This window comes from Nycticebus coucang, chromosome 21 (assembly GCF_027406575.1).
Source record: "Nycticebus coucang isolate mNycCou1 chromosome 21, mNycCou1.pri, whole genome shotgun sequence".
Lineage (NCBI taxonomy): Eukaryota > Metazoa > Chordata > Mammalia > Primates > Lorisidae > Nycticebus > Nycticebus coucang.
The window spans coordinates 48,078,292-48,105,803 of record NC_069800.1 but is presented as its reverse complement, the minus strand read 5'-3'; the positions used below and the strand labels follow the sequence as shown (position 1 = coordinate 48,105,803).

Sequence of the window (27,512 nt, the reverse complement as noted above, 5' to 3'; positions counted from 1 at the left end):
CTAGATACATTCTTTTTTTTTTTTTTTTTTTTTGTAGAGACAGAGTTTCACTGTACCGCCCTCGGGTAGAGTGCCCTGGCCTCACACGGCTCACAGCAACCTCTAACTCTTGGGCTTACGCGATTCTCTTGCCTCAGCCTCCCGAGCAGCTGGGACTACAGGCGCCCGCCACAACGCCCGGCTATTTTTTTGTTGCCGTTTGGCCGGGGCTGGGTTTGAACCCGCCACCCTCGGCATATGGGGCCGGCGCCCTACTCACTGAGCTACAGGCGCCGCCCCTAGATACATTCTTGTACCCTCCCTGCCTCCGGGAGCCAGTGCATCCCTTCTGCCCGACACAGCCTACAGAGGAAAGAGGGACGTTCCAGTGTCTGGCACAGGGTCCCTACTCCTGTCCTCCCCACTGCGCCACTGGGGGGCTCTGAATGTAAGACTGCCCCCTCCCTGGGCAGCATTCTCACGGCATCTTCTGCTCTTCCTGAGGGGAGAGGTGGCACACCTATGGCCAGGGGCGTGTGTGTGTATGTGTGTGTGTGTGTGTGAGGTAGTGGTATGGGGGGGAGGGGGCTAGGTGTGTTTGCATGTGGCTGTGCCTGTCCCTGTAAAGAGAAACCACGCTCCCGTGTGTGGCCCCTCGGCCTGTCTCCATCCAGGTGTAGAAACTCCACTCTGAGTCAGGGACATGACTGTCTGCCTTCCTCCTCTGTGTCTGGCCTCCCTAGGTTTCCTGTCTGGCAGATGCAAAGTGGCCTTACCGTCTACAGGGGAGACCCTAGCTCTGGCTGAATCAGCCAAGACCCTGAGCCTCTCCCCAGGCCAATGCTTCCTCCCCCACTAGAATGGGGCCCAGGTCCTGGCTCCTGAAACTCTTCCAGTGACAGAGGGAGCATGGTGTTTGATGTCAGCCACCTGGGAAAGCGGGAAGTGGGATACAGCTGTCCTTTCAGCCCTTATTACGTGGACATTTCCAAGTTCAAAAAGGATCCAGCCTCCTCCCTGTGAGTTGTGGGCCCCACATCTGGGACTGCGGAAGGGTAAAACCCCATGGAAAAAGACCACAGTCTCTGGGGTTGGGGAGTTTTTCCCCAGAGCCAGCTGGGCAGGGCTACCAGGCAGTTAGAAGCCAGCCTAAGGCTGAGGAGCTAAGTGGGCTCTGATCATTCCCTGCTTGGATGCCTCTTTCTGAGAAGCAGAAAATCCTTGGTTACAGAGTCCAGAACACAGTATGAGTGCTGTGCACCTTGAGCAGGTTAGAGACACCACACATCTTGCCCCCAGAAAAACGGCTTGTAGCATCTCTGTTATAGTTCGTAGCATGTAATAGCATATTTTGTGGATTTATAGGGAAGGTAAAAGGCTGTTTTAGGCATCATTTGGTTGCTGGGGTCAGAAACCTTGCCAGACTAGCTCAAGTGGTGGAAGCCACAGCTTGACATCAAATGGCTGCTCAGGACACTGCTCTCTGCTCCACCCTCTCCTGACTGCCCTCTTCCTTAGCTCCCCATAACTCCTGCAGAGCTGCCCTCTCACTCCCCCAAGGGCCCCTCCCTCCCGAAATTCATCCTGGAAGCTCAGGATGTGACCTTATTTGGAAGTAGGGTCTTTACAGATACAATCACTTAAGATGAGGTTATGTTGGCCCTAAATGCAATGGCTGGTGTTCTTACAAGAAAAGGAGAGGACGCCAAACACACAGAGAAAAAGGCCATATGAAGAAGCCTGTGAAGGCACAAGAGGGACAAGGCCACGTGAAAACAAAAGCAGAGGTTGGAGGGAAGCAGCAATTAATAAGAATTCTTGGCCAGAACAGCAAGATTGTAAGGAATCACCAGGAGCTGGAAGAGGCCAGGGTTCCTGCCTAGAGCCATTGGAGGGAGGGTGATGGCCCTGCTAATACTCTGATTTTGGATTTTAAGCCTCCAGAGTTACAGAGAATAAATTCCGTTTGTTTTAAACTACCAAGTTTGCAGCTGTTACAGCAACTTCAGGGAACTAGCGCAGCACACATCTCGAAGCTGGATTCTTTCAGCCTTGGGAGAACACTCAGTCAGCCTGGCTGGTCAAGTGTCTGTCCTGTGGGACCCACCAGCCATGGTGGCTGAGAGGGCAGGGCACAGAGGTGGACTTCAGAGCTGCCCTCTGCAGTGTCCTTATTATCACCTTCCTAAAAGGTGTTGATTGGGGCAGTGCTGTGGCTCAAAGTAGTGGGGCGCCGGCCCCATATGCCAGAGGTGGCGGGGTTCAAACCCAGCCCCGGCCATAAACTGCAAAAATAAATAAATAAAAGGTGTTGATTCACATCTCAAGGTCAGTTTGGAGACATATTTCTTCTTAGTTTTTTGAAACAGTCTCACTTTTTTGCTCCCAGTGGAGTGCTGTAATGTCATAGCTCACAGCAACCTCAAACTCTTTTGTTCAAGCGATTCTCTTGCCTCAGTCTCCCAAGTAGCTAGGACTACAGGCGACTGCCACAACACTCGGCTACTTTTAGAAATGAGGCCTAGCTCTGGCTCAGGCTGGTTTTGAACTTGTGAGCTCAGGCAATCCACCTGCCTCGGCCTCCCAGAGTGCTGGGACTACGAGCGTGAGCCACTGGGCCTGGCTGGAGAGATGTTTTCTGGTGCAGGCCTCACAGTTGTATGTGCTTTGCGTAGCACGTAGTACTTACAAGCTACAGGGTTGGAGACACAGAGGGCTATACCCAAGCAAGAGGAGACAGAAGCAGGAAGAAGTGCCACTCTGTTGGATGACAGAATCAGGATTCAAAGTGTTCTTTGCAGGTTAGAAAGTTAACAAGGTAGGCTAGGGCGGTGGCCCATGCCTGTAATCCTAGCACTCTGGGAGGCCAAAGCAGATGGATTGCTTGAGCTCAGGCCTTGGAAACCAGCCTGAGCAAGAGTGAGAACCTGTCTCTACTAAAGAAAAAAAAAAAAAGAAAGAAAAATTAGCAGGGCACACCTATAGTTCCAGCTATTGGCATGAGGATCACCTGAGCCCAAGAGTTTGAGGTTGCTGTGAGCTGTGATGCCACTGCACTCTACCCAAGGCAACACAGTGACTCTGTCTCAAACACGGAGAAAAAAAAAAAAAAAAGAAAGTTAACAAGGTGATGTTGAATGAGCAGGACTAGGACTATGACTACAAAGGCCAACCCTTGGGTTTCAAGAGTCAACTTCACAAGCAGACTATGGAGGAAGTCTGCCTTAACTGTGGCTCCCGCGAGGGGGACCTAAAGGTTCCCTGTGACCAGATGCTTAGTGAACCAGAGCAGTGGTCCAGCTGGCTGAGAGCTTCAGCTGCAGAAGAGAGCAGAGCATTCCTGGCTGCGCTGGGGAGGAGATGGGTGTTTGGGGCTCTGGACTGCCCATACCTGAAGGACAACGCCGTCTCTCCAGGGAACCCGACGGGCACCCTGCCCACCAGACTACCGGTTAGTGCGCTGGTTAAGTGTTAGTGCGGTGAGACGCCAGGGAGGGGTCACCAGAGTTATCAGAGGTCTTGGGCACCCATAGACAATGGCAGTGGCGGAAGGCAGAGCTAGCCAACAGGGACATCCCGGGCCTGTCCCAAGGAGGTGGCTGCAGAGGTGGTGCCCCCAAACGCATCATCTCGGCTCCAGAGCCCTGGAGTGCAGGCCGCAGGCGTACACGGACTTAGATCAGTGCACCCCGCGAGTGGGTGGCTCCTGGGGAGCCCCACGCCCGGGAACCGCTTCTCTGCTCCTCCGCCCAGTGCCCGCGGGCGACGGCAGCGGCTGGGTGTGTTTCGGGGCCTCCCGGAGAGGAGCGGCCTGCGCCCCTGCCACCAGGGCTGCTCCTGTTATGACCTCTTGTTCGCAGGAGGCCCCCCAGGCGTCAGCTCCCAGCTGGGGCGGAGGGCTGGCGGCCGAGAGCTGCGCGGCTCCGAGTTTATGCTAATCCGCGCAGAGCCCGCCTCCCGCCTCCCCTCGGCGGCCCCAGGCGCGAGCAGCGCCGGCCACTCCGCGGGACGCAGCCGCCGCGAAGCGCCAGGCGACCGGGCCAGCGAGCTCGGGGGGCCGTGAGCGGCAGCGGGACCGGGCCGGGCGGACGGCGGGGGCGGCACTGCGGGCGGACACCGACGCGGGCAGCACGCGGGGCCCGGGGGAGACGCGGGGGCCGCGATGGGCTGCCGCCGCCTGCCCGTCTGGCTGTGCGCCGTCGCGGCGCTGCTCTCGGGGACCGAGGCCAAGGGCACCCCGTTCCTGGCGCGGCCCGCGCCGCCTGGCGCTTCCCGCTACAGTCTCTACACGACGGGATGGCGCCCGCGGCTGCGCCCCGGGTCGCACAAGTAAGCGCGGGCCGGGCGCGGGCGGGAAGAGGGAGGGAAGGGGCCGCGCCGCACGCCGCCGCTCCCACCTGCCCGACCCGCGCGGGGGCGTCGAGGCCCGGGCCCCAGAGGCGGTGGCTTGGAGCGGGCAGCGCCCGAGGCCGAGCCCCTGCCCGGGAGGGCGCCCCGCGCTCTGGGAAACTGCGGGGCTGGCGAAGGAAATTAAGCCGAGGGGGCCTGGCGCGGCGGCCGCGATCCTGGCAGTGCCCGCGGAAACCTTTCCAGCAAAGTAACATTTTCCAGCTGCGCTGTGTGCAAACTCCGGGGGCAGCGGACCAGGTGGAGGGAGAGGAGATAGGGCGGTCCGCGCTGAACACGCGGGCTTCCCGCGCGGGCCTCCCATCCCTCCCCTGCCCCACCAGGTAGGAGAAGGAGCCTCGGCCGCCGCTTTTCCTACCGCAGGCAGCCGGGTCCCGGCACCTGGGCTGCCTGCGGGAGCCCGGTACCCCCAAGGTGGCCGGTCTGCAGAGCTGGTGGGGGTGGGGGGGATCTGGGGTCCTGGGCCGGTGATGTGGAACAGCTGTCACAGGGGCCGGCTCCTGCCCAGCAGCCACCTGATTTCAGCCTTTGTGGCTTGTCCCGGGTGCAGGCAGCGTCTGGTCTTTAGTAGGCAGTGGCTTGCAAACTGGCCTCTGGCAGGTGGGTTAGAGGCTCTGCCTGAGGCGCTAGCTGGATTTGAATTCTAGCCGAATTAACAGAGTTAATGTAGGAGAGAGCCCAGTCCATAGCCCACACTCTTGGGCTTGGTCACAGCAGAGCAGGCTTCCTGGAGGAGATGGTATAAGAACTGGTCTGACACTGAGGAAAGGTGCAAAGGCAGGGGCTGAAAACCTGCAGGGAGGGATGCATTTCCCTCCCTGCAGGGGTCAGAGGAGGAAGGATGAGAAACATGCTCTCAAAGAAGGCGGCATCTCAGAAGCCTCCAGTGCCAAGTTAAGGCATTTGAAACCAGTGAAGGACGGGAGATGTGGCCAGGTGCTTGGGAGAAAGCCAGGAGGTCTCTTCCCTGGGCATGAAGGGCAGCCTTGGCAGTCTGCTGGTTAAGTAGAGTGCTGGGCCCACTGGCTACCCATCAGGGAGGCTGGGAGTAGAGAGACCAGTGGTGGGGCTGGACCCCAGACCAAGGGCCCTGGCTACCAAGGGCATAGAGAACAGAACAGAAGACACACGTCTGGTTCCCTGTTGAGGCCCACAGATGGGAGAGAGAGGAGAGATAGTCTCAGTGGGCCTGGCTCTGGCCAGATATGCCCGGGACAGGACACCGTTTTCCCCACAGGGCCCTCTGTGCCTATGTGGTGCACAGGAATGTGACCTGCGTCTTACAGGATGGAGCGGAGAGCTATGTGAAGGCGGAGTACCGGCAATGTGGATGGGGGCCCAAGTGCCCTGGGACGGTCATGTGAGTGCACTCCTCTCCCATCTGCTTGGGCTTCCTGGACACAAGGCCCAGGCCTGCCTTCAGCAGAGAGTAGCACAAGGGGCTATAGCTCCTTGGACTCCAAAAACTCATCTGAGCCCCCACATAGGCCAGAGTGGACCAGGGTCCCAAAGGAGGGGGCCAGGTAGGACCCCAAGTATTTGAACTTGTAGCAGAACATCTCCTCTAGAGATGGGAGGCAGGCTTGGGTCGGAGCCCAGGAATCACAGACAGATAAGGGGAGGGTTTCCAGGGGGAGAAACAGCACAGGTGAAGAGGAAGTAACTGAGGCAGAGGTAGGGGAGAGGGTCCCCTAGGTAATGGATGATGCCAGAGGGGAGATTGGCACAGACCCCAGAAACCTAACCCTAACCCAGGAGTGTGGTGAGGAGGGGGCCAAAGGTAGAGGGGGCAGGAGCCAGAGCACCAGTGCTTGGGCCAGCCAGACAGGGCTGCACTGGAGCACCTGTGCTCAGAACAGCCACATGTGTGCCTAGACACAAGTTCAGCTGGTCCAAGGCGTCAGTGGGTAAACAGGCACATGGAGAGGGAGTGGCCCAGGTGAGTCCTGCCTGTACTCTGGGCCTTCCCTTCCCTGCTCAAAATTGGAGGCACCCTTCCACCAGCTTCTGTGAGACCCTGAGAAAGGAGTGGAAAGACTAAAGGGGAGCTGAGAGTGGCCCTAGGGCAGTGAGAGGGGCTCGGTCCCAGCTGCGGGGCAGCATCATGGTGAGGTACCACAGAAGCCTGAGTGGGATTACTCATGGCAGCGCGAAATAAGGGGTAGGGGGTCCAGGTGGTCTTGAGAGTGTTGGGGCAAAATCCTTGCTCCTCTCCAGGCTAACAGAATGGGGTGGAGTTTCGAACTTCATCCTTCCCTAACATGGCTCTGAGCCCCAGGAAGCCTGCCCACACCACCACTACCCTTGTCACCTTCAGCACAGAATAAAAAACCCTGTGGGTGGCATGAAGCTGGGGAAACAGCCAGATCTTATGCAAGTATCTGAGGGTGGCCCAGAATGGCAGCTCAGGGCACGAGCTACAGCCTTCAGGTGTGGGACCCAGCCCTCTTGTCCCCCACCCTGGCCCAGATACCGCACGGTGCTCAGACCCAAATACAAGGTCGGATACAAGACAGTGACAGACCTCGCCTGGCGTTGCTGCCCTGGCCTCACTGGGGAACGGTGCCCTGAGCACCTCACGGACCAAGAGGCTGTCCCACCCCAGCTGGAGCCAGAGCCCCAGATTCCCTCGGGGCAGCTGGGCCCAGGCTCCAGGCCCCCTCCTTACAGCAGAGCAGCCCCCAGCCCTCACGGTGAGTCTGCCCATGGAGACCCTACAAGGTGATCAGATTTCTTGGGCTCAGTGGTGGGGACAGAGAGGGGACTGACCCAGGCTAGCTGAGCTCTGGCAGGGACAGGGAGGATACCTCTCCCATTGGACATGATGTAGAGACCCCAACCCCCACCACCCACCCCGCCACCAATCTGAGGGAGCTATACCCAGCATGAAGGTAACCTTACAACAGAAAATCTCTTGGGTGGTCTGGCAACAGGACAAGCTGAGAGGGACAGGCCAGTGATGCCCCTGGGTTCTCTTCTCTCCCCCAGGAAGGAAAGGCCCAGGGCTATTTGGCAAGCGGCTGGAACGCCTGGAGGGTGATGTCCAGCGCCTGGCACAAATATATGGTACCCTCAGTGGCATTGTGGCCAGCCAGGAGGACCCCAACAGGATGACTGGTGTTCCCAGGGCTCCTGCTGCCCCTGTAGGCTTTGGGGTCATCCCTGAGAGGCTTGTGGATCCAGGAGAGAGAGCCAGAGGGCCACCCACACCTCCCCTGGCCGAGATCCTGAGCAAGGTGACTGAGGTGAGCAACACACTGCAAACCAAGGTGCAGCTGCTTGATGAGGTGCATGGGCTGGCGCTCGGCCATGAGGCCCACCTGCAGCGCCTGCGGGAGGCCCCGCCGTCCCCACTCACCTCCCTGGCACTCCTGGAGGAGTATGTGGACCAACGTCTGCACCGCCTCGGGGGAAGCCTGCTGGACGGCTTTGAGCAGAAGCTGCAAGGCGTCCAGAACGCGTGTGACCTGCGGGTGCAGGAGGTTCAGCGGCAGTGTGAGGAGGGCCAGGCGGCCAGTCAGAGGCTGCATCAGAGCCTTGATGGCCGGGAGCTGGCCCTGCGCCGGGAGCTCTCCCAGCTGGGTAGCCGGCTGCAGGGCCTAAGCACAGCGGGTGGAGGTAGCTGCTGCAGCCAGCTGGCCTTGATCAGTGCCCGTGTGGACAGCCTTGAGAGAACCTTGCAGTCAATCACCCAGACCCAAAGGGCCCCTGGTGGCCCCACTGGGGATGAGCTTACGCACCTCTCAGCTGCCATGCTCGAGGGAGGTGTGGATGGGCTACTTGAGGGCCTGGAGGCCCTCAATGGGACAGAGAGTGGAGTGAGGGGTTGCTGCCTGAGGATGGAGATGGGGGTGTGGGGGGTGGGCGGCTTTAGGACCATGCTGGAGGAGCGTGTGCAGAGCCTGGAGGAGCGCCTGGCGACACTGGCTGGGGAGCTAGGCCATGATAGCACTCCACCAGGCAGGTCAGCACGGCCCCTTGTGCAGACAGCTGAGTTGGCTGTGCTAGAACAACGGCTGGTCTCATTGGAGACCTCATGCATCCCCAGTACCACCTCGGCCATCCTGGACAACCTCATGGCGGAGGTGAAGGCCTGGCGGAGCCGGAGTGAGGCCCTTCTACGCCAGGTGGCCAGCCATGCATCTCTGCTCCGGCAGCTCAACGGCACCGTGGCCGAGGTCCAGGGGCAACTGGCAGAAGGGACAGGCAGCTCACTCCAAGGAGAGATCACTCTGCTCAAGGTCAACCTGAACTCTGTGAGCAAGTCACTCACAGGCCTCAGTGACTCTGTCAGCCAGTACTCTGACGCCTTTTCAGCTGCCAACATGTCCCTAGATGAGCGAGAACGCAAGGTAGAAGCCGAAGTCCATGCTATCCAAGAGGAGGTCAGCAGTCACGGCTCCAGGCTCCAGGCTGGCCATAGACAGGTCCTGAACCTGCGGGGTGAGCTGGAGCAACTCAAGGCTGGGGTGGCCAAGGTGGCTGGAGGACTGAGCCGCTGCCAGGACACAGCCCGGGAACTCCAACACGCAGTGGGCCACTTTGACCAGCGGGTGGCACAAGTGGAGGGCACCTGCAGGGAGCTGGGTGTGCTGGCTGCAGGCCTGGACAGCTTGCCCAGGGAGGGCCTGTGGGGCCATGTGGACCAGCTGAATCGCACGCTGACCCAGCACACACAGGACATTGCCCGCCTCCAAGATGACCTGCTAGACTGCCGGGCCCAGTTGGCTGAGCAAGCACGGCCAGGACAAGCCAACTAGGGATGCTGGAGGGGATGTAACCCCCAGATCCCACCAACCCAGGGAACATCACCCCACAGCACAGTCTTACCCAGTAGTGCCTTTCTGCTGCCCCTGGCCAGCCCAGATGCCACTTCCCTGGCCATCGAAGGAATGGGCTTGGCACCACCTCCACATGGTGGTGGCTGTCCCAGCCACTAAAATCCATGCTCAGTGCTGCACAAACTGGACAATCAGGATAACAGTCAAGGCAGGGACAGCATGCCTGAAGGTCAGGGTGGACTCAAGAGCCCTCACATTCCACTGTGTGCAAACTTGAGTCAGCAACTGTGCAAAGACCTCCACGTCCATTCTCAAGACAGTAGCCCAGGCTCACTGCCCTTTGCCCACAAGCAATGGTTGCCAGCCCTTGCAGGCTTCTCTCCCCAGCCACCTGGGCTAGGGTTCTGTGGGAGGGTGATGCCCAACAGATCTGCCCTCATACCTGGCAGAGGCTACCAGATGTTTCCAGCTCCCACACACATCCTTCAAGACAGAACAGAAGCACAAGGACTCATTCAAAGAGTTCTCTTTATTCCTTTTGATCCTCCCCCAAGGTGAGGGCTTAGTCAGCTATAGAATCCCAGAGGAAGGAATTGGATCCAGGTCATAACTATTTATCCTTTGCCTTCACACAAAGATGTTTCCAGGGCCCTTGGGTGCCCAGATAGCCTTTTTCCTCTGAATCAGGGCCTCTCTCCAGAGAATGCCCCTAGTGTACATCAGGGCCTGATCCTGAGAAGGAGCCCAGAGCTGGAGGGAAAGGGGTCCAGACCTTGCTGTGAACACCCTTGCACAACCCTCACCCTGGCAGGATATTCACAAAAGGTGAGAAATTCAGGTATGAAATCATCAAGGGAAAACTTGAAAATGCCAAGCGTTCCTTAGGCCTGTACAGTCCCAGAGACTCTGATGCCTGACTCTGCTGGGGCCCCCAGCCTCAGTTTCTCCCCCAGCAGCACAGGCCCTGCTGTGCTGGTCTGTAGGTTTCTGGACACTGGGCATTCTGTCCTCCATTTTGGTGCTGCTGGAGGAAGGCAGCTCTGGATTAAAGCTTTTAGCTAGTCTAAAGGAACTTTCTTCACCAAAGGCAGAGGGAGGGAAGGCTGCAGGGGCCTCAGCCTGCTCCCCACAGCCACTCAGGCAAGAGCTCATGCAGCAGCTGTAGGCACCGAGGGGACCAACAGAGGCTGGGGAAGGCTGGGTTTGGAGCCCAGTCATTGGGAGCGAAGCCAACCAGAGCCATGCTCCCCTGTAAGGACAGGGCCTGGGAGCGTCTAGGTGTGTGAATGTCTGTCATGTGTTAAGATGCCAGGGCACCAGCAGAGATGTCTGGCTTCATGGAGCGGGGAATACTGTCTGGCTCTCGGCAGTGGGGCAAGGGAACACTGTCCTTTCTAGATGCTACTCAGCTGCACCCCCACTGCTGCCACCAACACTGCCCTGTGCAGGTAGGCCTCACACCTCAGTCAGGCTGCCCTCTCAGAAGTTGAGGCAAGGTCCCAGGTGGGCAGGGACAGATATTAAGGACATGGAGAACCCATAAGGGCCCAGATGACAAACATGTCACCCCTCCAGGCCAAGGCCACAAGAAGGCCCTGGAGCAGCTGTAGCTTAGCTGGCAGAGGTGAGGAGGGAAGGTCTGTGGCTACCCGTCAACCTGCCACCCCTTCTTTTCCTTCAGTGGGTTGTCCCTGTGGCACTTCCAACTCGCTATGCCTCGGGACACCTGATCAGTCCTGGGCTAGGCCAGGGAGGAGCGAGCAGCGGGAAAGGGTCAAGCCAGGGTGTCAAGGTCCACAGTGGGCAGTGGCTCCCGCCAGTAGCAGAAGTTGCTGTATTCAGGGTTGGCCAGGTCTGTGCTTGGGCCACGGGTAGTAGGTGGGAAGAGGAGCTCGACCACCTCACTGAGCCGCTCATACCTATGGGCAGAACAGGGCTGGCACTTAGCCTGAGAGGCCACAAAATGCCACCACAGTCTCCTCCAGGTCAAGTGGAAGATCTACCTCCTATCTGGGAGCCCTGGGCAGGGGACAGACTAAGGTGGGGAGGTGAAATTGGGGCTCAGGAGGACAGACTTATGGGGGGGAGGTGAAATTGGGGCTGAGGAGGACAGACTTATGGGGGGGAGGTGAAATCGGGGCTCAGGAGGACAGACTTATGTGGGGGAGGTGAAATTGGGGCTCAAGAGGACAGACTCAGGTAGGGAGTTAAAACTGGGACTCAGGGAGAGGATAAGGCATGGGCCCTGGCAGGGCATTGGGGCACATGGCAGGGTGTGGCCTCACGTGGATTTGTGGTTCTTCAAGAGCTCCTGGATGAGCTCCCCCCGGGGGTTGACTGTGAAGATGCGGGACTCAGGGAGGCCTACCTGCCGATAGGCAAAGACATCCTGCAGGAGATTGGGGGGTTGAGGGGTGGAGCAGAGGTCACGGTGGCCAGCTGGCAGCTGGGGAGGAGTGACTCAGCCCCCGGGCAGGGATACACTCACATTGGACCTGTTCCCAAAGGCAGCATGGAAGGGCTGCGCCTGGGGCCGGAACAGCTGCTGGATGTCACTCAGGCAGGCGATCTTGAACACCTCTGGCTTCTTCTCAATCACATCTCTGGGACACCCAGGGCCACAGGCAGGGAGAGGGCCAGAGTGGAATAGAAACCAGAGGGGATGGCAGGCTTAGGGGACACAGGTCTGAGCTGGTTCCCAGCTGCTTGCCCCACCCGCTCCCAGGGCCCCCGGGCTTGTTACCTGTGGAGGGCAGAGAAGAAGCTGCTGGGAGACAGTAGGATGGGGCCCTTAGGGAGGCCACAGCCCCGCTCGCTCACCCACTGCAGGTATCCCTTGGTGAGGTCAGCCATGCCGATGGCCCGGGCTGAGCAATAGAGGAACTTGTACCCATTCCTAGGGACAGGGTGGCGCAGAACCTTCAGAGACCAGCCACCCGCCATCAGCCCGTTTTGGCCTGCCCAGCCCAACTCTGGGGCTCTGTTCTTCAAGCTTTTGCAGGGAGAGGACTTAGGAAAATGGCTAGGCCAGGCCTAGGAGAGGTGGCTTTAGCAGCTGTCCGAGCTAGAAGGAGCATGTACAGAGTCTTAGGGCCTGCAAGCATCAGGAAAAGAAGAGCCTCCATTCTAGCCTGAGACGCACAGAACTGAGGGCTAGTAGGGAGGTCTCAGCACTGCAGGGATCTGCCCAGGCTGCTGCTTCCGTGGGTCCTACTGGTCCTAAGATGTCCTGTCTCATCACTCCCTCTCTCTAGTTGGGAGTTCTGCCTCAGCCCCAGCCCAGGCACTCACAGGTGGATTTTGTGGTAGAGACTGGTGATGCCCTGGTGTGTCCAGTCTTTCCCCAGCTGGGGCAGAATATGGCCCAGAGCATCTGACCTAGAGCCAGAGAAAAAGGGTCACTCTGAGGCAGCCCCACATGACCCAGCCTCATGTGGTCCATGGGGAAGTGCAGGCCTCTCTCACTGTTCCCCCCAACTCCCCTAGCATGGAGGGAGACGGGTCCCAGGCCTGCCTGCCCTTGCTGTGACCAGCTGGGCCTCACTTGGTGATGGTGCCATCGATGTCAGAGATGACCACCTTGTCGTCCCATTTCCACAGGTAGATGGTGGCCTTGCAGCGGCAGGTGCCCTGGTACTGGGTGGTCACACTGAAGACCACATCGTTGGCTCCTTCTTGCAGGTTCAGGCGCCTCTGGGGCCAGGCAAAGGGGGCCGTTGTTTCCTTGGCAGGCAGGTGTTGCCCACCCCCCACTCACTCACATGGTGGCCTTCCTTCCCCATGGGCCCCTCATTCTCCTGGTCCTCCCAGCTCAGATGCCCTTCCTGAATTCATCAGAGACAGCCATGTACAGACATGTCCATGTGAGCAGAGGGTGGCCATGCTGGTTGGGGTGCTCTGCACATTGCTGGCCGCAGGAGTCCTAGTCTCTCTTCATTCCCCTTTCAGATGAAACTCAGACAAAGCTGGGCCCGTGACTCCCCTGCTCAGGTTTCTCATGGAGAGACAACTCACTCCACAGGTGAGGATCCTGTGGCTAAGGCACTTGACTCACATGGCCCTAGAGCAGTGGTTCTCAACCTTCCTAATGCCACAGTGCATTTTCATTGTTAAAAAGGGGTCGCAACTCACAGGTTGAGAACCACTGCCCTAGAGAGAGGCCTGGCCCTGCATGTGGTCCCCAGAGGATTAGGGCAGCCTCGCCACCAAATCCCAAGTTGTGGCACCACTCTATGCAGGGCTGGGCAGACTCTCCTGGACACCTCCCTGACCATGGAGCCATGCTCAGGGAGAAAACATCTCATTACAGGAGCCTCCAGTGCCTAAGCTTGGAGAAGACATGACTCAGGGCCTGGGGTTGCCAACGTCTGAGGAGCTGTCAACAGCATGTGATTCCTTTAGTATGGCTTCTGAGGGCAGACCTGGAGCTGGCTGGTTCGTTGCCATAGTTATCTCAGGAGGACCTCAGAGAGGGCTTTTCTAGACAGCATCCAACAGACAAGTGGGCTGTCGTGTGAGGAAGTGAGCCCCTTATCCCTGCAGGCATTCAAAAAGAGGGATGTCTTTCTCACCCAGGCCCTGAGGCACTGTGGGACAGGATTAGCACACACTTACGATCTGCTCCGAGGACAGCCGGAGGGACTTCTTGTAGGTAGGAGTGTGGACTGGAGTTGAAGGTGGTGGGGAGGGGACCTCAAGGATCACAGGGCTGTCTGGAGTGTCGTCATCGCTGCTTAGGATGTTGACCTTCTCCCTGCAAACAATGCTGGCTCTCCAGCTGCCGTCCCTAGCCCAAGGTCCTTCACTCCCAGTGGGTGTTCACCTCAGCGCAGGCCACAAGGACCCTGTCCTTTTCATTCCAGAGGCTGCCCAGGGTATCAGTGACCACCCACATGAGTGGTGGCAGATAGGGGTGCTGGGTAGCAATCTCCAGCCAGCTGGTGACAGCAGAGGGAGTGGAGACCCAGGGTGCCAGCCACAAGGACCCTGTCCTTTTCATTCCAGAGGCTGCCCAGGGTATCAGTGACCACCCACATGAAGTGGTGGCAGATAGGGGTGCTGGGTAGCAGTCTCCAGCCAGCTGGTGACAGCAGAGGGGGTGGAGACCCAGGGTGCCAGCCTTGAGGAAGTCTACGTGAATCACCTGAAGCCCATCTCAGGGCTGACTCCCAGCCCCGTGTGCTCTGGCCTCTATCAGCCTATCCCTGGCCACCCTCCACCCAACCTTGGCATCTGGGGTACTTTGCAAGTGAAAAAAAGTCAAATCGTCTGCTTCTTTTTTTGAGAGAGAGCAGTCCCCTTCCCTGTTCATAGGTAGGTAGCCCCTAACTGGGCCAGGAGTCTGAGCACCTGGTCCAGCTTGACCGTTTCCTGGCTGTGAGACATTGTAGGTGTTAGTTCTCCTTCTGTAAAATGGGGGCATTCTCAGGGAAAAGAAGGGTTGTGTGTAGAAGCGTTTGGGGAGTGACCAGGAACCATGGCTTGCCACTGGCTCCATCCCAAGAGCCAGGCAGCCTCGCTACCCAGGGGGTCTCACTCACCCCTGCTCCTCCTTGGCTGTGGTTTTCTCCTTCTGAGCGCTGTGCTGTGGAAAGAACAGCCACCCAGTGAACCCCACTCCCGCCCTGTGCCGGCCCCTGCCCCACCACCATGACCTCCTACCTCCTCAGCCGGGAAGTCCCTGCGCCGCCAGGAAAACCACCACCGCCCGCCCTTCCGAGGCATCTTCTCCTTCTCCAGCTTGACCACGGTGCTCTGTGAGCAGGTGAAGACCAGGGCATCTTCATGCACCATACGAACCTACCTTCCGTTGCCCTCGGGGCCCCCTTGACCCCCAAGTCTGGGCAGACCCAAGAGCAAGGTGCTGTCAGCCTCTGGAGGCTGAGGAAGCATACTCACCTGGGAGTCTACAGGGTGACTTGGGCAGTTATGCACAAGAGACCAAGGGCTATTCCTGTCCTCCACCCCCCAGCCCTGTCCCACCCCAGCCCTGATCCCTAGCTCCAGCTCAGCTTCAGCCTGGCCTCCAAATCTTGTGGGTCAGTCCCTTACTAGAATAGCTGAAGATAGTGCTTTGGGAGTTTCTCTAGATCTAGTGCTGCCTGCATGATGTTACCAAGTGGCAACAGGAAGACATCTGTAGCTAGGACTCTACCCAGCTATAGACGTCTGAGACTGGTTTACTTGTTTACCTCTGACACCGGCATGGGTAACCTCCTAAGTCAGTGATCCTATCCCACAGACAGCTTCCCTCTCTGTATGTCACCATCACTGTCTGGCTGGGGTGACATGACCTTGGGAAGAATGCTGATTTGATCTGTGCTAAGTGACCCAGGGAGAGCCCAGCCAAGGCCCATCTGGGAGATACCAGCATCTTACAGGCACAGAATATTGAACCCAAGTCGGGGGCCCTGGGCCCAGGGTGGCTACTCCAGGGGCCCATGTGAGCTGGGGACAGGCTGGTCGGGAAAGGGGTCTCAAGTGGTGGGTCTTTCTGGGTAAGGTGAGAAGAGCTAAGCAGGGGGCTGACCCAGTGGTTTCTAGCCATTACCTTGGGCAGGTTTTTCTGGAAGGCTTGCAGGCAGAGGACCATGGGAGCGGCCACAGCCCAGTTATAATGCCTGGAAAGACGGAAGGAGGCATCGGGGCTGCCGCAGCTGCAGGGTTGTGAAGCATGGGCTGTCCCTCAGGCCAGCAGCCCCAGCCCTGGGACTTACTTCCCATTGATTTTCACCACCAAATTTGGGTCCTCCAGGAGACTGGGGTTTTTGGTGAAGTCCTGGTAGGAGACGATGTGCTGGTTGAACTTCTCTAGGTGCAGAGACAGAGAGTGAGGGGTGAGGCTGCCCCATCCCCTGGGGACCCTACACTTTGCCACACACCTCCTGCTGGCCTAGCATGCTCCTTGCTACCTGTGGTTTTACATCTATTTCCACTCTTCACAACTTGGTGTCAAGCCCTTGCTTCATGTGGATTTGGGAATGCCCAGCTCTTCCTGCTGGCTCCATAGGGCAGAGAACTGCAGGGGGACAAGCCTCACACCTTCACAGCCCCACCCTCGGGGGCCTGCCTTGCCCTCTGTATCCCCTGGACTCAGCACCAATATTCAGAAGGGTTTGGGCCATGGTCCAACATACCCAGGGAGATGTCCTGGCTGTCAGCCAGTCCACCACAGAGGGACAGTGATATGGTGTCTGCTGTGTCTGGAAGGAGTTCTGGCATGTGCTCGGGGTTGGGGTCCCCCAGAGGCTTCTGGGTGCTGGGTTCACTCCATCTTCTGACACCCAGCCCACGGTCACTGGGGACAAAGGGGCCAACAAGTAACATGAACACAAGGAGGGTGAGAGGTGGGTCCGCCCTCCTCCTAGGCCCTTGACAATGGCCCCAACCCAAAACACCATGGCACCCGGAACCCAGGCACCTCTGGGGGAAATAAAGTGCTGCATTCTCAGAGTCCAGGGAGGTCAAGTCGTCCAGGTAGATGTCACTGGGGCCCAGGTGCTGGCTTCTCTTCAGGGAGCCTGAGGGGGAGGAGGGGACACCTATAGACAGACCTAACGCATGCTGGGTAGTGTGAGCAGCAGATGCCCCCTGCCTTGGAACACCCTAAGGCAGAGCTGTCCAGTAGAACTTTCTGTGACAGCAGAATTGTCCTACATCTAGTCACAAGTGGCTGTGAGCGCATGTAAAATGTGGTCAGTGGGATGCAGAAACGGAATTTTATGTTTTAATTTCGATTAATTTAATTTTAAATGTCTAAATATAGCCTGTGACCACCAATTTGTACAGGGCAGGGTCCAGAGCTTTCCCGTCACTCTCAGGTAAGCCTGTGAGTGAGGACAATCCAGCTCTGCTTGTTTTCCGGGTTCCCATCCCAACCCGTTCCCCCTCCTCATTCAAGACATATATCAGTGTCACTGCCCCTGTGCCTGGAGTGCCGGCACATGCTGTCCCTCTGTCTAGATTCCTTCCCTGCTCCTTATGCGGCTGGGTCACTGTTGTCTGTGTCTCAGAGAACTTCCCTGACCATGTGATTATTTTGCCCTTGGTAGAGTGCTGTGGTGTCACAGCTCACAGCAACCTCAAACTCTTGGGCTTAAGCAATTCTTTTGCCTCAGCCTCCTAAGTAGCTAAACTACAGGTGCCCACCACAACACCCAGCTATTTTTTGTTGCAGTTGTCATTGTTTAGCTGGCCTGGACTGGGTTCGAACCTGCCACCCTGTAACCACTGTGCCACGGGCACCGAGCCACCTGACCATGTCATTTAAACAGTCTTCATCTCAACTCAAGGCCCTGTGCTTCTCCCTCCCATTCATGCACGTGTCATCTGTGTCCCTCCCAGGCTGTGAGCCCCAGGAGGGCTGGTGCCAAGCACAGTGGCTGGCAAGCAGTAGTTACCCTAAACATAGCTGAAGTCCCACAGCCCACCCAGGGGATAAGGTGAGGTGAGGGAAGCAGTGGGAGAGGCCCAGCTGTCACTCACCCCTGGAAGCTCCCTCTGGCTGCGCAGTGGGAACTGGGCCTTCCAGAGTGGCCCAGCTCCATGATTTAGAAGCTGGAAGGAGGCCTGCATCCCTGGAACTCTGAGTCTTGGTTTCCTGAAGCTCTGGGGTGTGAAGAGGGAGACCCACCAGAGCAGGGTCCCCTGTGTCAGACTGAAGCTGGTGGGTAGCACCAGTACCAGTTACCAGGATTGTGGGACCTGAAGGGTCCATGCCAGCCACAGAAGCGGAGGGCGTGCTGGGTCCTCCCTGAGGAGGAGAGGTGGCCCCCATGCTGCCTTCAAGGACCATCAAGGATTCTGGCTGCTCAGCTTTGGCCACCTTCAGTCAAAAGATGGGGGAGGATGTGGACAATGCAGGTCCTGCCTTCCACGCCCACAGAGGTTTGACGGAGGCGCCCCAAGTCCCAGCCATTCCAGTCCTGACCTTCAGGGGCCATGCAGCTCCCTGAAAGCTAGGAATTGGAATTGAGGTTGACACAGAGGAACTCACCTTAGGCAGCCTCCCCCAGGCCCACTGCATGTGGGACTCTGCTCTCAGCGCACTGGGCTCCGGGGCCCGCAGCTCCAGCTCTGAGTCGCTCTTAGGGGATGCTAGCTCGCCCCCTGAGAGGCTGTAGGAGACAATACTCAGAGGTCCTAAGTCAGCCCGCCACCTCCTGCCACCCACCCCAGCCGGGGAGAAAAATATTTGCAACCCATATTTATGCCTGTGTTGAATACAGAACATATAAAGAGTAGGAAAAGATATGCAACATATATAAAGAACTCCTACAAATCAACAATAAGAAGGCAAGAAGGTATTCTAGTTTTAAAAAGAAAAAGAAGGGTAAGGTTGTGGCTGCTTAACAGACACAGGGTTTCCTTTTGGTGAGATGGAATGTTCTAGAAGTAGACGGTAGTCCTGGCTGCTCAACATCATAAATGTACTTAATTGTACACTTATACATTTAAACACCACTGGATTATATACTTTGAAATGGCTAACCTGGTAAATTTATGTTCTATGTATTTTGCCACAGTAGAAATAAACAGGCAAAATCCTCGAACACTTCCCAAAGGAGAAAAACAGATGCTGAGTCAACATGTTATTTGTACTTTGTGTCATTAGACATCAGAAAAATGTAAACTTGAACCAGTCTGAGACTTCGATCTGAGCCTGCAGGCCGCCTGGACTCTCACCTGGCCTGGGGGCCCCAGTCACCATCCGAGTAGGGGTAGATGTCTTTGGGCTGTGGTGAGGACTCCCCTTCCAACTGGACGCTGTTGAGGGACCACAGGGAAATGGTCAGTGACAGGGAGCCTAGACATCAGAGGGCTGGGGAGGTGAAACAGTGAAAGCCCAGAGATGTCAACGCCCTTGCCCAAAGTCACCCAGCATCAGCAGAGGAGGCAGTGCTTGCGCCCCAGGTGGGTGTCCCCACACCCTCAGCCCCTGTCTGGTCCCCACACACCCTGGAGGCTCTGGCCTTGGCTTCTCTAGCAGGGACAGCTCACTCTCAGTGCCTGGCTCCAGCTCCTCTGAACTAGACTCGGTTGCCAACATATCCTCCTTCCGCCTGGGTTTCCTCCTGCGACGCCTCTTCCTCCGCCCCATGGAGGCCATGCCCGAGGTGACAAGGCCCTCAGGCTTGCTGGCTGTGTCCTGACGGGAGTCCGAGGGGAGGTCTGACAGGCCCCCCCACGGGATGGGGGAGGTGCACAGGCGGGGAGGCACAGGCTCCTGTAGAGCAGACCAGCCATCTAGAATGAGCTCATTTGGGGTCAGGGAAGCAGGTGTGGAGGCTGGACAGAGGTGACAGCAGCATGGTCCCTGCAGCCACTGCTGGGCCCAGACCTCCTTAACAGAGACAAAGCAGCCCCGGTCTCAGGGAACAACCCAGCACCCCTCAAGTCAGGCAGAAACCTTGGCATCACCCTCTCATCTCCTCTAAGACTCAGCCACATGTCGCCTCCTCCAGAAGGTGCCCTTGACTCTCCTTCACCCAAGCTCCCGCCTCCACTCCAATGGCCAAATAGTTCGATCACTGCTTATTTACGTGTCTGTCTCCCAGAAAGGTCTGGAACTTTCTTTGAAGGCAGGGTTACCCCTTGTCTAAGGCTGCCGCAGTGTCTGGCATATGGTAGGGGCTCAGTTAAGGTTTGCCAAGTTCAGATACTTGCAACTCCACTGTTAGCATGTGCTGGGCCCTGCCTCCCCTCTGCAAATACCCCTCTCTTCACCCCCCTTCATGCTTCTGGGTTCCAGCTGCGCAAGCCGGCAGCAGACCCCGGGCGAGCCAGACCTCATGTCTCCCAGCACTCCTTCAGTGTTCTCCTGAAAAGGAGCGAAGGGCTCCTTTTCATCCCACAGGGGCCCAGCTCAGGGGTCCCCTCTGAAGCCTTCCTCCAGCTTCCTGGGGAGTCAGCCTGTACCTGGGCTCCTTCCTCACAAGTGCCAGAGGCCAGCCCCAATTCACTCCTGGATCAGGTCTCTGTTGATGAGATACTCCCAAGGGTGGGGACAGGGACAAACCCCAAGGCCCCCGCTCAGAAGAGGAACCAGGGAAGAGGTGTGGCAGGAGCTGCAGGGGAGGGCGGCACTCACCTCATCGCTGTCCAGCTCCTGCACGAAGAAGGCCTCCCCACTGTCCCCCAGCTTCATGTACAAGTCCACAGGTTCCCCATTGATCTCGATGTCCACCTGCAAAGGGGACTGGTGGGGCAAAGGTCCTCCCTGCTGCCTGAACCCTGCCCTTGCTGCAGCCCCCCTCATCCCCAGGCTTCGCTCTCTGCCCCATCTCCCCTTCTTCGGAGAGGCCTTCAGCAGGTCTCCCATTGCCTCGTTTTCAGCCTCACTCACTGCACTTGTCACTGTCTTGATCTTGTTTGTCACTTGGTTTCTGTATTCCTCTCCCCCACACTCCACAACAACAGGGATGTGATCCCACTTGTCACTGCTGTGACCTCAGCCCGCAGGCTGTTGAACAATGGTGAGAATTGCCATTTACTGGGCAATTCATAGAGTGTTTTTATCTCATTTGACCTTCACGGGGCCATCATCATTAGCCCCACTTTATGGATGAGGAAACTGAAGCTTAAGCAATTTGCTAGGAAGTGGCCTCAGAGCAAGTCTCTGAACCCAAAAAGTCTGAGTCTGCAACCCACACTCTTAACCTTTCAGGATTCTGGAAAGTTTAGTTGCCTCAACCTGAAAGGGATTTGGAGCTACCAAATCTGGGTTCACACACTAGACCTCAGTGCTAAAAAATATCTGTCATGTTCCCTTGAGTCCAGGGAAGATGGTGTGGACCTACCAAGGGAGGGGATCTAAGCTTTGAGTGTCACCACTTATCTGGCCCTGGACAACATTACCAGGTCCTGTTTACTTCTCCAGGCTGATGAGATCATGTCCATTGGTGTGGGTGATGTGACTGGGCTCAGAAACAGGCCGTGATTTACCAAGAACACACAGGTTAGGTTGTAACAAGCTGGAGCCAGGTCTGCCCCACTGGGCTGCTTCTATGAGAACCTAGAATCCCTCCCAAACCAAAATCTCTATACCAGCCCCCAAACCTTCAAAAAAAAAAAAATACAAAAGGAAGCCTATCCAGAGGACAGATCCCCACTGGAGGGAGGTCCCATGTCCTTTCCTGGGGCTGCAGTGGCTGCCCTGGTTTAGAAAGTCCATCCTGCAGTGGCCATCTTGGCTGGCCGAGACACTTACCACCTTCTCCCGAGACCGTAGGACACCCAGCTTGCCAAAACGCACATGGAAGGGTGAGCACTGGAATGAGCCGTCAGCCTGCTTCACCACCAGCACATCGATGCTGCCGCTCAGCGTGGCTGGATTCAGGCCCCTGTACAGATCCTTCACTGTCCCAAACACCGTCTCAGCCAGTTGTCCCACGTAGTTCATGGCTCGTATTGGTGGAGGGAGGCAGTGCTGTGGACACGGGCCGGTTCAGCTTCCTCTGTGCGGAAGCTCCTACAACCTGATCACCCAGCTCCCCCAGCTTACGTTTGTGTCAAGCCTCTGAGCACTTTTGCATGGATAGCGGCAGATGGCAGGTGCCTAGACGTGGTCTAGCCCTGGCTTGCCTGCCAATCTGCCAGCGCAGGACCCTTGGGCAGCCTCCTCCCTTCTCCAAGTGCTGTTTTCCACATCTGTAAAAATAAGGGCGCAGGGTGAGATGATACTGGGTTGCCTGGTGGCCTCTAAATGCCATGACTAATGATAATGACCACAGTGCTCAGCGGGCTGGCTCATTTCATGTTCACAACAACCCTGTGAAGCTGGCCGAGCGGGTGTTATTACTCCTGTTTATGGATGAGCCAGATAGGTGGAGTGACTTGCCCAGGGTCTCACAATCATTAAGGAGAGGACCTGGGATTCAAACCAGGTCTGTTTGGCTCACACCCAGAACTCAGTGTGAACCACTGGGATGGCCCAACTGTGGGAACAGGAGGGGAGGTCAATGTGGGTAGACCTAGGGCCCAGCAGCCCTAAAGGGTGATCTTCTCTTCCCCCACCAGAGGAATGGAGAGGGGAGGAGGGTCTCTGTTTTCCCATCTGAGAAACAGGTTCAACTTCCTGCAGCCTCCTGGTCCTAGGAGTTGGAAGGGGCCTTGATGGGCCATTGTGGCTGATTTATGAGAGGCCAGGGGTGGAAGCACCTTAGGGACCTAAAGCTCTGCTCAGCCTTACTGCCAGGGTCAGATGCCTAAGGCAAGGCATCCCCTATAGTTAGGGGCTTAAGGCTCCAAACTCCAATTTCCTTCCCAGTTTCCCTGGTGGGAAGCCTGTCAGTGGCTCACAGACTAACCGCAGAGTCTCCAGCCATGGCTCTCAGCCCCCAGCTTCAGTCCTGACACCCACTCCTCAGACCCACATCGAAGCCTTGAGCTGGCCCTGAAACCGCCCCTTCCCCCAGCCAGACCGGTCTGCCGGCTATTCTATACCAGGCAGGGCTGGGCGAGCTGGAGGCAGGAGGCAGTGGCAGCCTTGGAGCAAAGCCAGGACTGTAATGAGAGCTGCTTCCTTGCTGGCGTGGTGCCCACCCCACCAGCTTCGGCTCATCATCCCTGCCCCTCTGGCTGCCAGACCTAGACCTTCTCACCTTCACAGGGCTCTTGCCTCTCTCAGACCCTGTGTCAGGACATGTGGAGGACAGCCTGCCACGCAGGACACCCCACAAAGGAGCTAAGTGATTCATCCAAGGCTGGAAGTGACTTACTAAGCTCTATTAGGCTGATAGGCCACAGGTGGGGTGGAGGGCAGGGACATAGGGAATGATAACTCCAATCCAGATCTCCTGATTCCATGGTCCCCAAACCACCTCATAGTTGTCTGCAGAGAGAGCAGCCAGCCCACAGCTACCCCTGCAATGGCCTTGTGATGCCTTGCACTCAAAGGACCAGCAGCTCAGCATCGCCTGGGAGCTTGTTGCAAACACAGAGAAACTTGAGCCCAACTCAGCCCTACTGAATCAGCACCTGCATTTTAACAGGATCCCTTCGTGTTCCCAGTCCACAGCCTACACTTGGGAGACCCTGGATTATAAGACTCTCTCCACCCTTCCCCTCCCCTCTGGCACTTCTCAATAGTGCCCACATCCTGCCATTCTGGGGTTCCCCAACATGAAGCAGTGGATTTTTTCAGTCTGTGTCTGAGCTTCACAAACATAAGGCACAATTAGAATTGTTAAAGTCCCAAACATCAACTAGGTCTCAGGGTGTGTGTGGGGCGGGTGGGGGGGAAGAACTGCTAAAGTAGAAATGGAGTGAAATGAAACTCTTTGGACATGTCACTCAAATTCTACAAATAGTTTATTTGCAAGGCACCTACTATGAGCAGTGTTTTTCAACTTTTTTTAAAATCACATGGCACACTTTAAACTATGTTAATAAAAAAAAGTTCAAAAAAAGAATATACTTTCTGTGCTTTGAACTTCTTTCAAAAATAATTTCATTACTAGGCAGCCACAAAAAAAGATGGAGACTGGCTCAGTGCCTGTTGCACAGTGGTTGCTGTGCCGACCACATACACTCAGGCGGGCGGGTTCGAACCCAGCCAGAGCCAGCTAAACAATGACAACTGCAACAACAAAAAAATAGCCAGGGGTTGTGGTGGGCGCCCATAGTCCCAGCTACTTGAGAGGCTGAGGCAAGAGAATCACTTGAGCCAAGGAATTTGAGGTTGCTGTAAGCTGTGATGTCACAGCACTCTACCAAGGGCAACATAGTGGGACTCTGTCATTTTTTTTTTTTGCAGTTTGGCTGGAGCCGTGTTTGAACCTGCCACCCTCGGTATATGGGGCCAGCGCCCTACACCCTGAGCCACAGGCGCTGCCCAGTGAGACTCTATCTCAAAAACAAAAACAGATGGAGACTTCACATCTTTTATGTTTACCTGGATGGAGCTGGAGCATATTCTTCTTAGTAAAGTATCTCAAGAATGGAAGAAACCGTATCCAACATGTTCAATACTACTATGAAATCAGTATATAATCACCTACACATTCGTAGGAATGGTAAAACATAACTATTAGTCCAGAAAGGAGGGAAGAGGAAGGAGAGGGAAGCGGAGGCCGGAGGCCAGGAGGAGGGAGGGTATTTGGGGAGACCTAACCTAGTGTGCATAATGCAATGATACATTTCTAAACTATTAAGAATAGAGTATCAGTGTTACCACAACAAATAAGTAAGCGAGGAGATGGTTATGTTAATCAGTTAGATGTAAGCATTCCACATTGTATATCAAATCAGCACATTGTACTCATAAATGCATTAATGTACACAGTTATGATTTAATAAAGAATTTACAAAAAGAAAATAAATTTCATTAATGATCTTTAAAAATGTTCACAGTACCCCTAAGGTCCTATCACAGTGTGTCGTGGCACAGTGGTTGAAAATCACTGCATTAGGTAAATGAACATTTCCACTGGGTTTCTCCATATTTAATATCAAACAGAATGACAACAACAGACACTTTGTGGGCAGAGCTCTACACACCTGTGCCCAGGAAAACCAGAGAGGACTCCAGAAGCTTCCAGGAATAAAGAAGCAAGCATGCGAGGGGCAGAGCAGGTGTTGTGGCAAAGGTCTGCCTGGCTAGAGGAGCAGGGGAGGAGGGTGACAGGCTCAGTGCTCTGGGGCAGAGTTTCTCAGCTTCAGCTTTATTATCATTTAGGGCCAGATAGGTCTTCTTCATTCATACCTGTGCACAGTGCGAATTTAGCAGCATCCCTGGCCACTACCTATCGGATACCTGTAGCACCTCATCCCCTCAACCCTAGGTTGTGACCACCAAATTATCTCCAGACATTGTTAAGTGTCTCCTGGGGGACAAAAGTGCCTCCTGTTGAGAACTACTGATCCCGCACAAAATGCTGAATTGCAGAGATAGTGTCAGGGTCCTGCTTGGATCCATCCTGGATTATTCTCATGCAAGTAACTTGCTGGTCTCAGTTTCCCCTTCTGTGAAGCAAGGTCTCCATTGTACAGACCCATCTCAGCTCTAATGTCATGGAGTCTAGAATCTTTCCTCTCCCTGTCCTTACGTTCATCAGTAGTGGGTGCACAACTCCCACATCTGCCTGCACAGCATTTGGGGGGCCTCCTGTGAGCCTGGCCTTGTGTCTGCACCCATCCCTGAAGGCATCTTTTCCCAGCTCTGCCTCCTTGGTCTTCTCTAGAGAAGAACTCTGCTTAGCTCCCCTGTATCACCCTCTACCCCCAAACTAGCGTATCTCAAATCAACCACTTCATCTTCCTCCCACAGGTATGCCTCCCTCCCAAACCCTCTGCATTCTCTGCCCTAATTTCTGGCTTTTTCCTGCTGTCCTTAATCTCGGCTTTAGTACCAGATGCTCAGATCATGGGTGGCCACAGGGCATTATGGGAAGGGGCACCAGACTGTCTGGGTTCTGATCCTTGCTCTGCCACTTCTTAGCTGTGATCTTGGGTGAGTCACTTTATTGCTTTAAGCATCAGTTTCAGCCTCTGAAATGGGCAAAACATTAGGTGCAGGTAATAAGATAATGTGCGTAAAGCAGCAGAATGCCGTAAGTGCCCATACGCATCACCTATCATCAACAGCAGATTTTTCAACGTCCTGACAACACTACAAGTCAGGCTCCAATGCACTGTCCCTGCTTGCAGTTGAGAATTTAGACTTCCGAATTTGACAATCAAGGCCTTGCACAATGGAAGCCCCACCATGTGCAAAATGAGCAGTGGGCTCCAGGCAGTTCTCCTGGGGTGCCTTCCCCAAACCTCTGGAAACACCTGCAAGGCCTTCCAGGCTGGCCCACAGGTCCCCCACCGGAGACATCCTGCCCTGGATTGGAGCTGCTGGCCTCTTGGGTTCCCAGGTTTGGGGGAAGGATAGTGTGACTCTTCACAAAGCACCAGAGGGAGCAGAAGGGTAAGCCTCCCTTTTGTCCAGGGAAGGGGAAAATGCCACCTCAGCTGTCACAACATCTACTTGCCCAGTCTCAGGGCAGGCAGGGTAAGGGTCAAACAGTGCTTTGCAACGGAGGACGCTTGGTACCAGAGGATGGGTGTCCTCCCCAAGGTCGCACTGTCAGCCCTCCCTCCCCTGGGAGGTTGTAGCATCTCCGTCTCTGCAGACTTCACGTTCTAGGTGTCCAGGGAGTCCTACAGCCACTGGGCTGCGGAGAGGGACAAAGTCAGGCCAGCCCTACCACCCCTTCCCTTCTGATGGCTGGAGGCGGACTCAGGCCCTCGGACCGGCAGGACAGATGGATGTCGGATGGCAGGACAGACCGGCAGGGTGGGAGGAAGAGGGACGTCTCTTTCCCGCCCTGGGTTGGGCCCTACCTGGGGAGCTGCCCACTGGACCTTCTGGAGTTAGAGCTGCCGCCCCTACCTGTGCCCACAGGCTCAACAGGTAGTGTCCTCAGCCGGCACTCCGCGGGAGCTTCCGGCTCCTGCAGGACGTGGTGCGCTCCCGGCTCCTCCCCTTCCACCCTCCCTCCGCGGCCTCCGCAGGCCCCAGCCCGCCTGGCTCCGCCCCCCCGGGCCACCGCCCGGTCCCCACGCACCGGGCCCCTCTTACCTGCAGAGGCTGAGGCGGGGCCAGACTTCAGGCTCCGCCCACTCGGGCACCGCCTCACGCCCTAGAGCCACTGGTCACCTGCCCCACCTCCAAGAGCGACAGAGAAACGGAGACTTTGGAATTGGGCCGGCCTTGGTCCTCCTGGATTTGCTTCCAGCTCGCTATGTGACCTCGTGTAAAATTCTTTCCCCAATCTGAGCCCGTTTCCTGCTTTGTCAAGAGGGACAGTCACCTTGCAGGATTTTCGAAATTACGCGACATGACTTTAAGATGTGCCTGGCGCTCAAATATCCCGTCCTTGGGGCAGCTTTCTCTGACTCCTTTCCCCCAGGACTGTCCTTTCATATTTGTTTGAATGCCTATGTAATTACTGTCTGCCTCTTCATTTGAATTTGAACTCTGTAAGAACATGTGTTCATTCTTACACGCCAGTGCTCAGTGTAGCGCCTGGCATACAGTAGGCGCTCAAAAGATGCCGGTTTTCCTTCCTTCCATCCATCTTCAGACGTAGCGATCGAGCTGCCGCAGGCTCAATACCGGCACTGGCCAGCAGAGGGCAGGCGGTGACCATCCTTCTCATCCAGCGGGCTCCCTCTCCGCCTGCAGGCGCCGTAGGAGGGACACAGATGAGCTCAGGTGTGTACAGAGCCTCGAGATACAGGCGAGGGCCGGACCAGGGGAATGGCTTTTCCCTTCGAATCTGCGGTTTGCGGCCTTTCCTTCATCAAAGGTCTCTCCAACTGTGAGGATTCATGGAGCCTGCAAAGAAAGTGACCTGA

General features: G+C 56.4%; 2 protein-coding genes across 8 annotated transcripts; one reads left to right on the top strand and one right to left on the bottom strand.

Moving 5' to 3' along the window:
- The first annotated feature begins 3,937 nt into the window (after positions 1 to 3,937).
- Positions 3,938 to 9,425, top strand: EMILIN3 (elastin microfibril interfacer 3). Of its 2 annotated transcripts, none has more exons than XM_053574563.1 (4): positions 3,938 to 4,308; positions 5,624 to 5,746; positions 6,856 to 7,079; positions 7,375 to 9,425. In XM_053574563.1, the coding sequence occupies exons 1-4, from the start codon at positions 4,142 to 4,144 to the stop codon at positions 9,144 to 9,146; spliced, it is 2,286 nt and encodes a 761-aa protein (XP_053430538.1). In that variant the 5' UTR covers positions 3,938 to 4,141; the 3' UTR covers positions 9,147 to 9,425. The 2 variants fall into 2 exon arrangements, with proteins under 2 accessions (XP_053430538.1, XP_053430539.1); XM_053574564.1 differs by having other exon boundaries at positions 4,152 to 4,308; positions 5,673 to 5,746; positions 7,375 to 9,175.
- On the bottom strand, positions 9,206 to 26,609 carry LPIN3 (lipin 3). 6 transcript variants are annotated; one of them, XM_053574562.1, is made up of 21 exons: positions 26,496 to 26,600; positions 21,670 to 21,815; positions 21,376 to 21,594; positions 20,257 to 20,352; positions 19,124 to 19,392; positions 18,852 to 18,932; positions 18,163 to 18,283; positions 17,652 to 17,991; positions 16,588 to 16,687; positions 16,304 to 16,464; positions 15,884 to 15,977; positions 15,718 to 15,787; positions 14,829 to 14,921; positions 14,708 to 14,751; positions 13,782 to 13,920; positions 12,712 to 12,860; positions 12,459 to 12,545; positions 11,911 to 12,063; positions 11,656 to 11,770; positions 11,453 to 11,556; positions 9,209 to 11,086 (listed from the first exon to the last, which is right to left on the bottom strand). In XM_053574562.1, exons 3-21 carry the CDS (start codon positions 21,565 to 21,567, stop codon positions 10,942 to 10,944), a joined length of 2,553 nt encoding a protein of 850 aa, XP_053430537.1. In that variant the 5' UTR covers positions 21,568 to 21,594; positions 21,670 to 21,815; positions 26,496 to 26,600; the 3' UTR covers positions 9,209 to 10,941. The 6 variants fall into 6 exon arrangements, with proteins under 6 accessions (XP_053430536.1, XP_053430532.1, XP_053430531.1 ...); XM_053574561.1 differs by having other exon boundaries at positions 9,206 to 11,086; positions 16,304 to 16,687; positions 19,124 to 19,314; XM_053574557.1 differs by having other exon boundaries at positions 9,207 to 11,086; positions 16,304 to 16,687; positions 26,545 to 26,609.
- Positions 26,610 to 27,512: the final 903 nt, after the last annotated feature.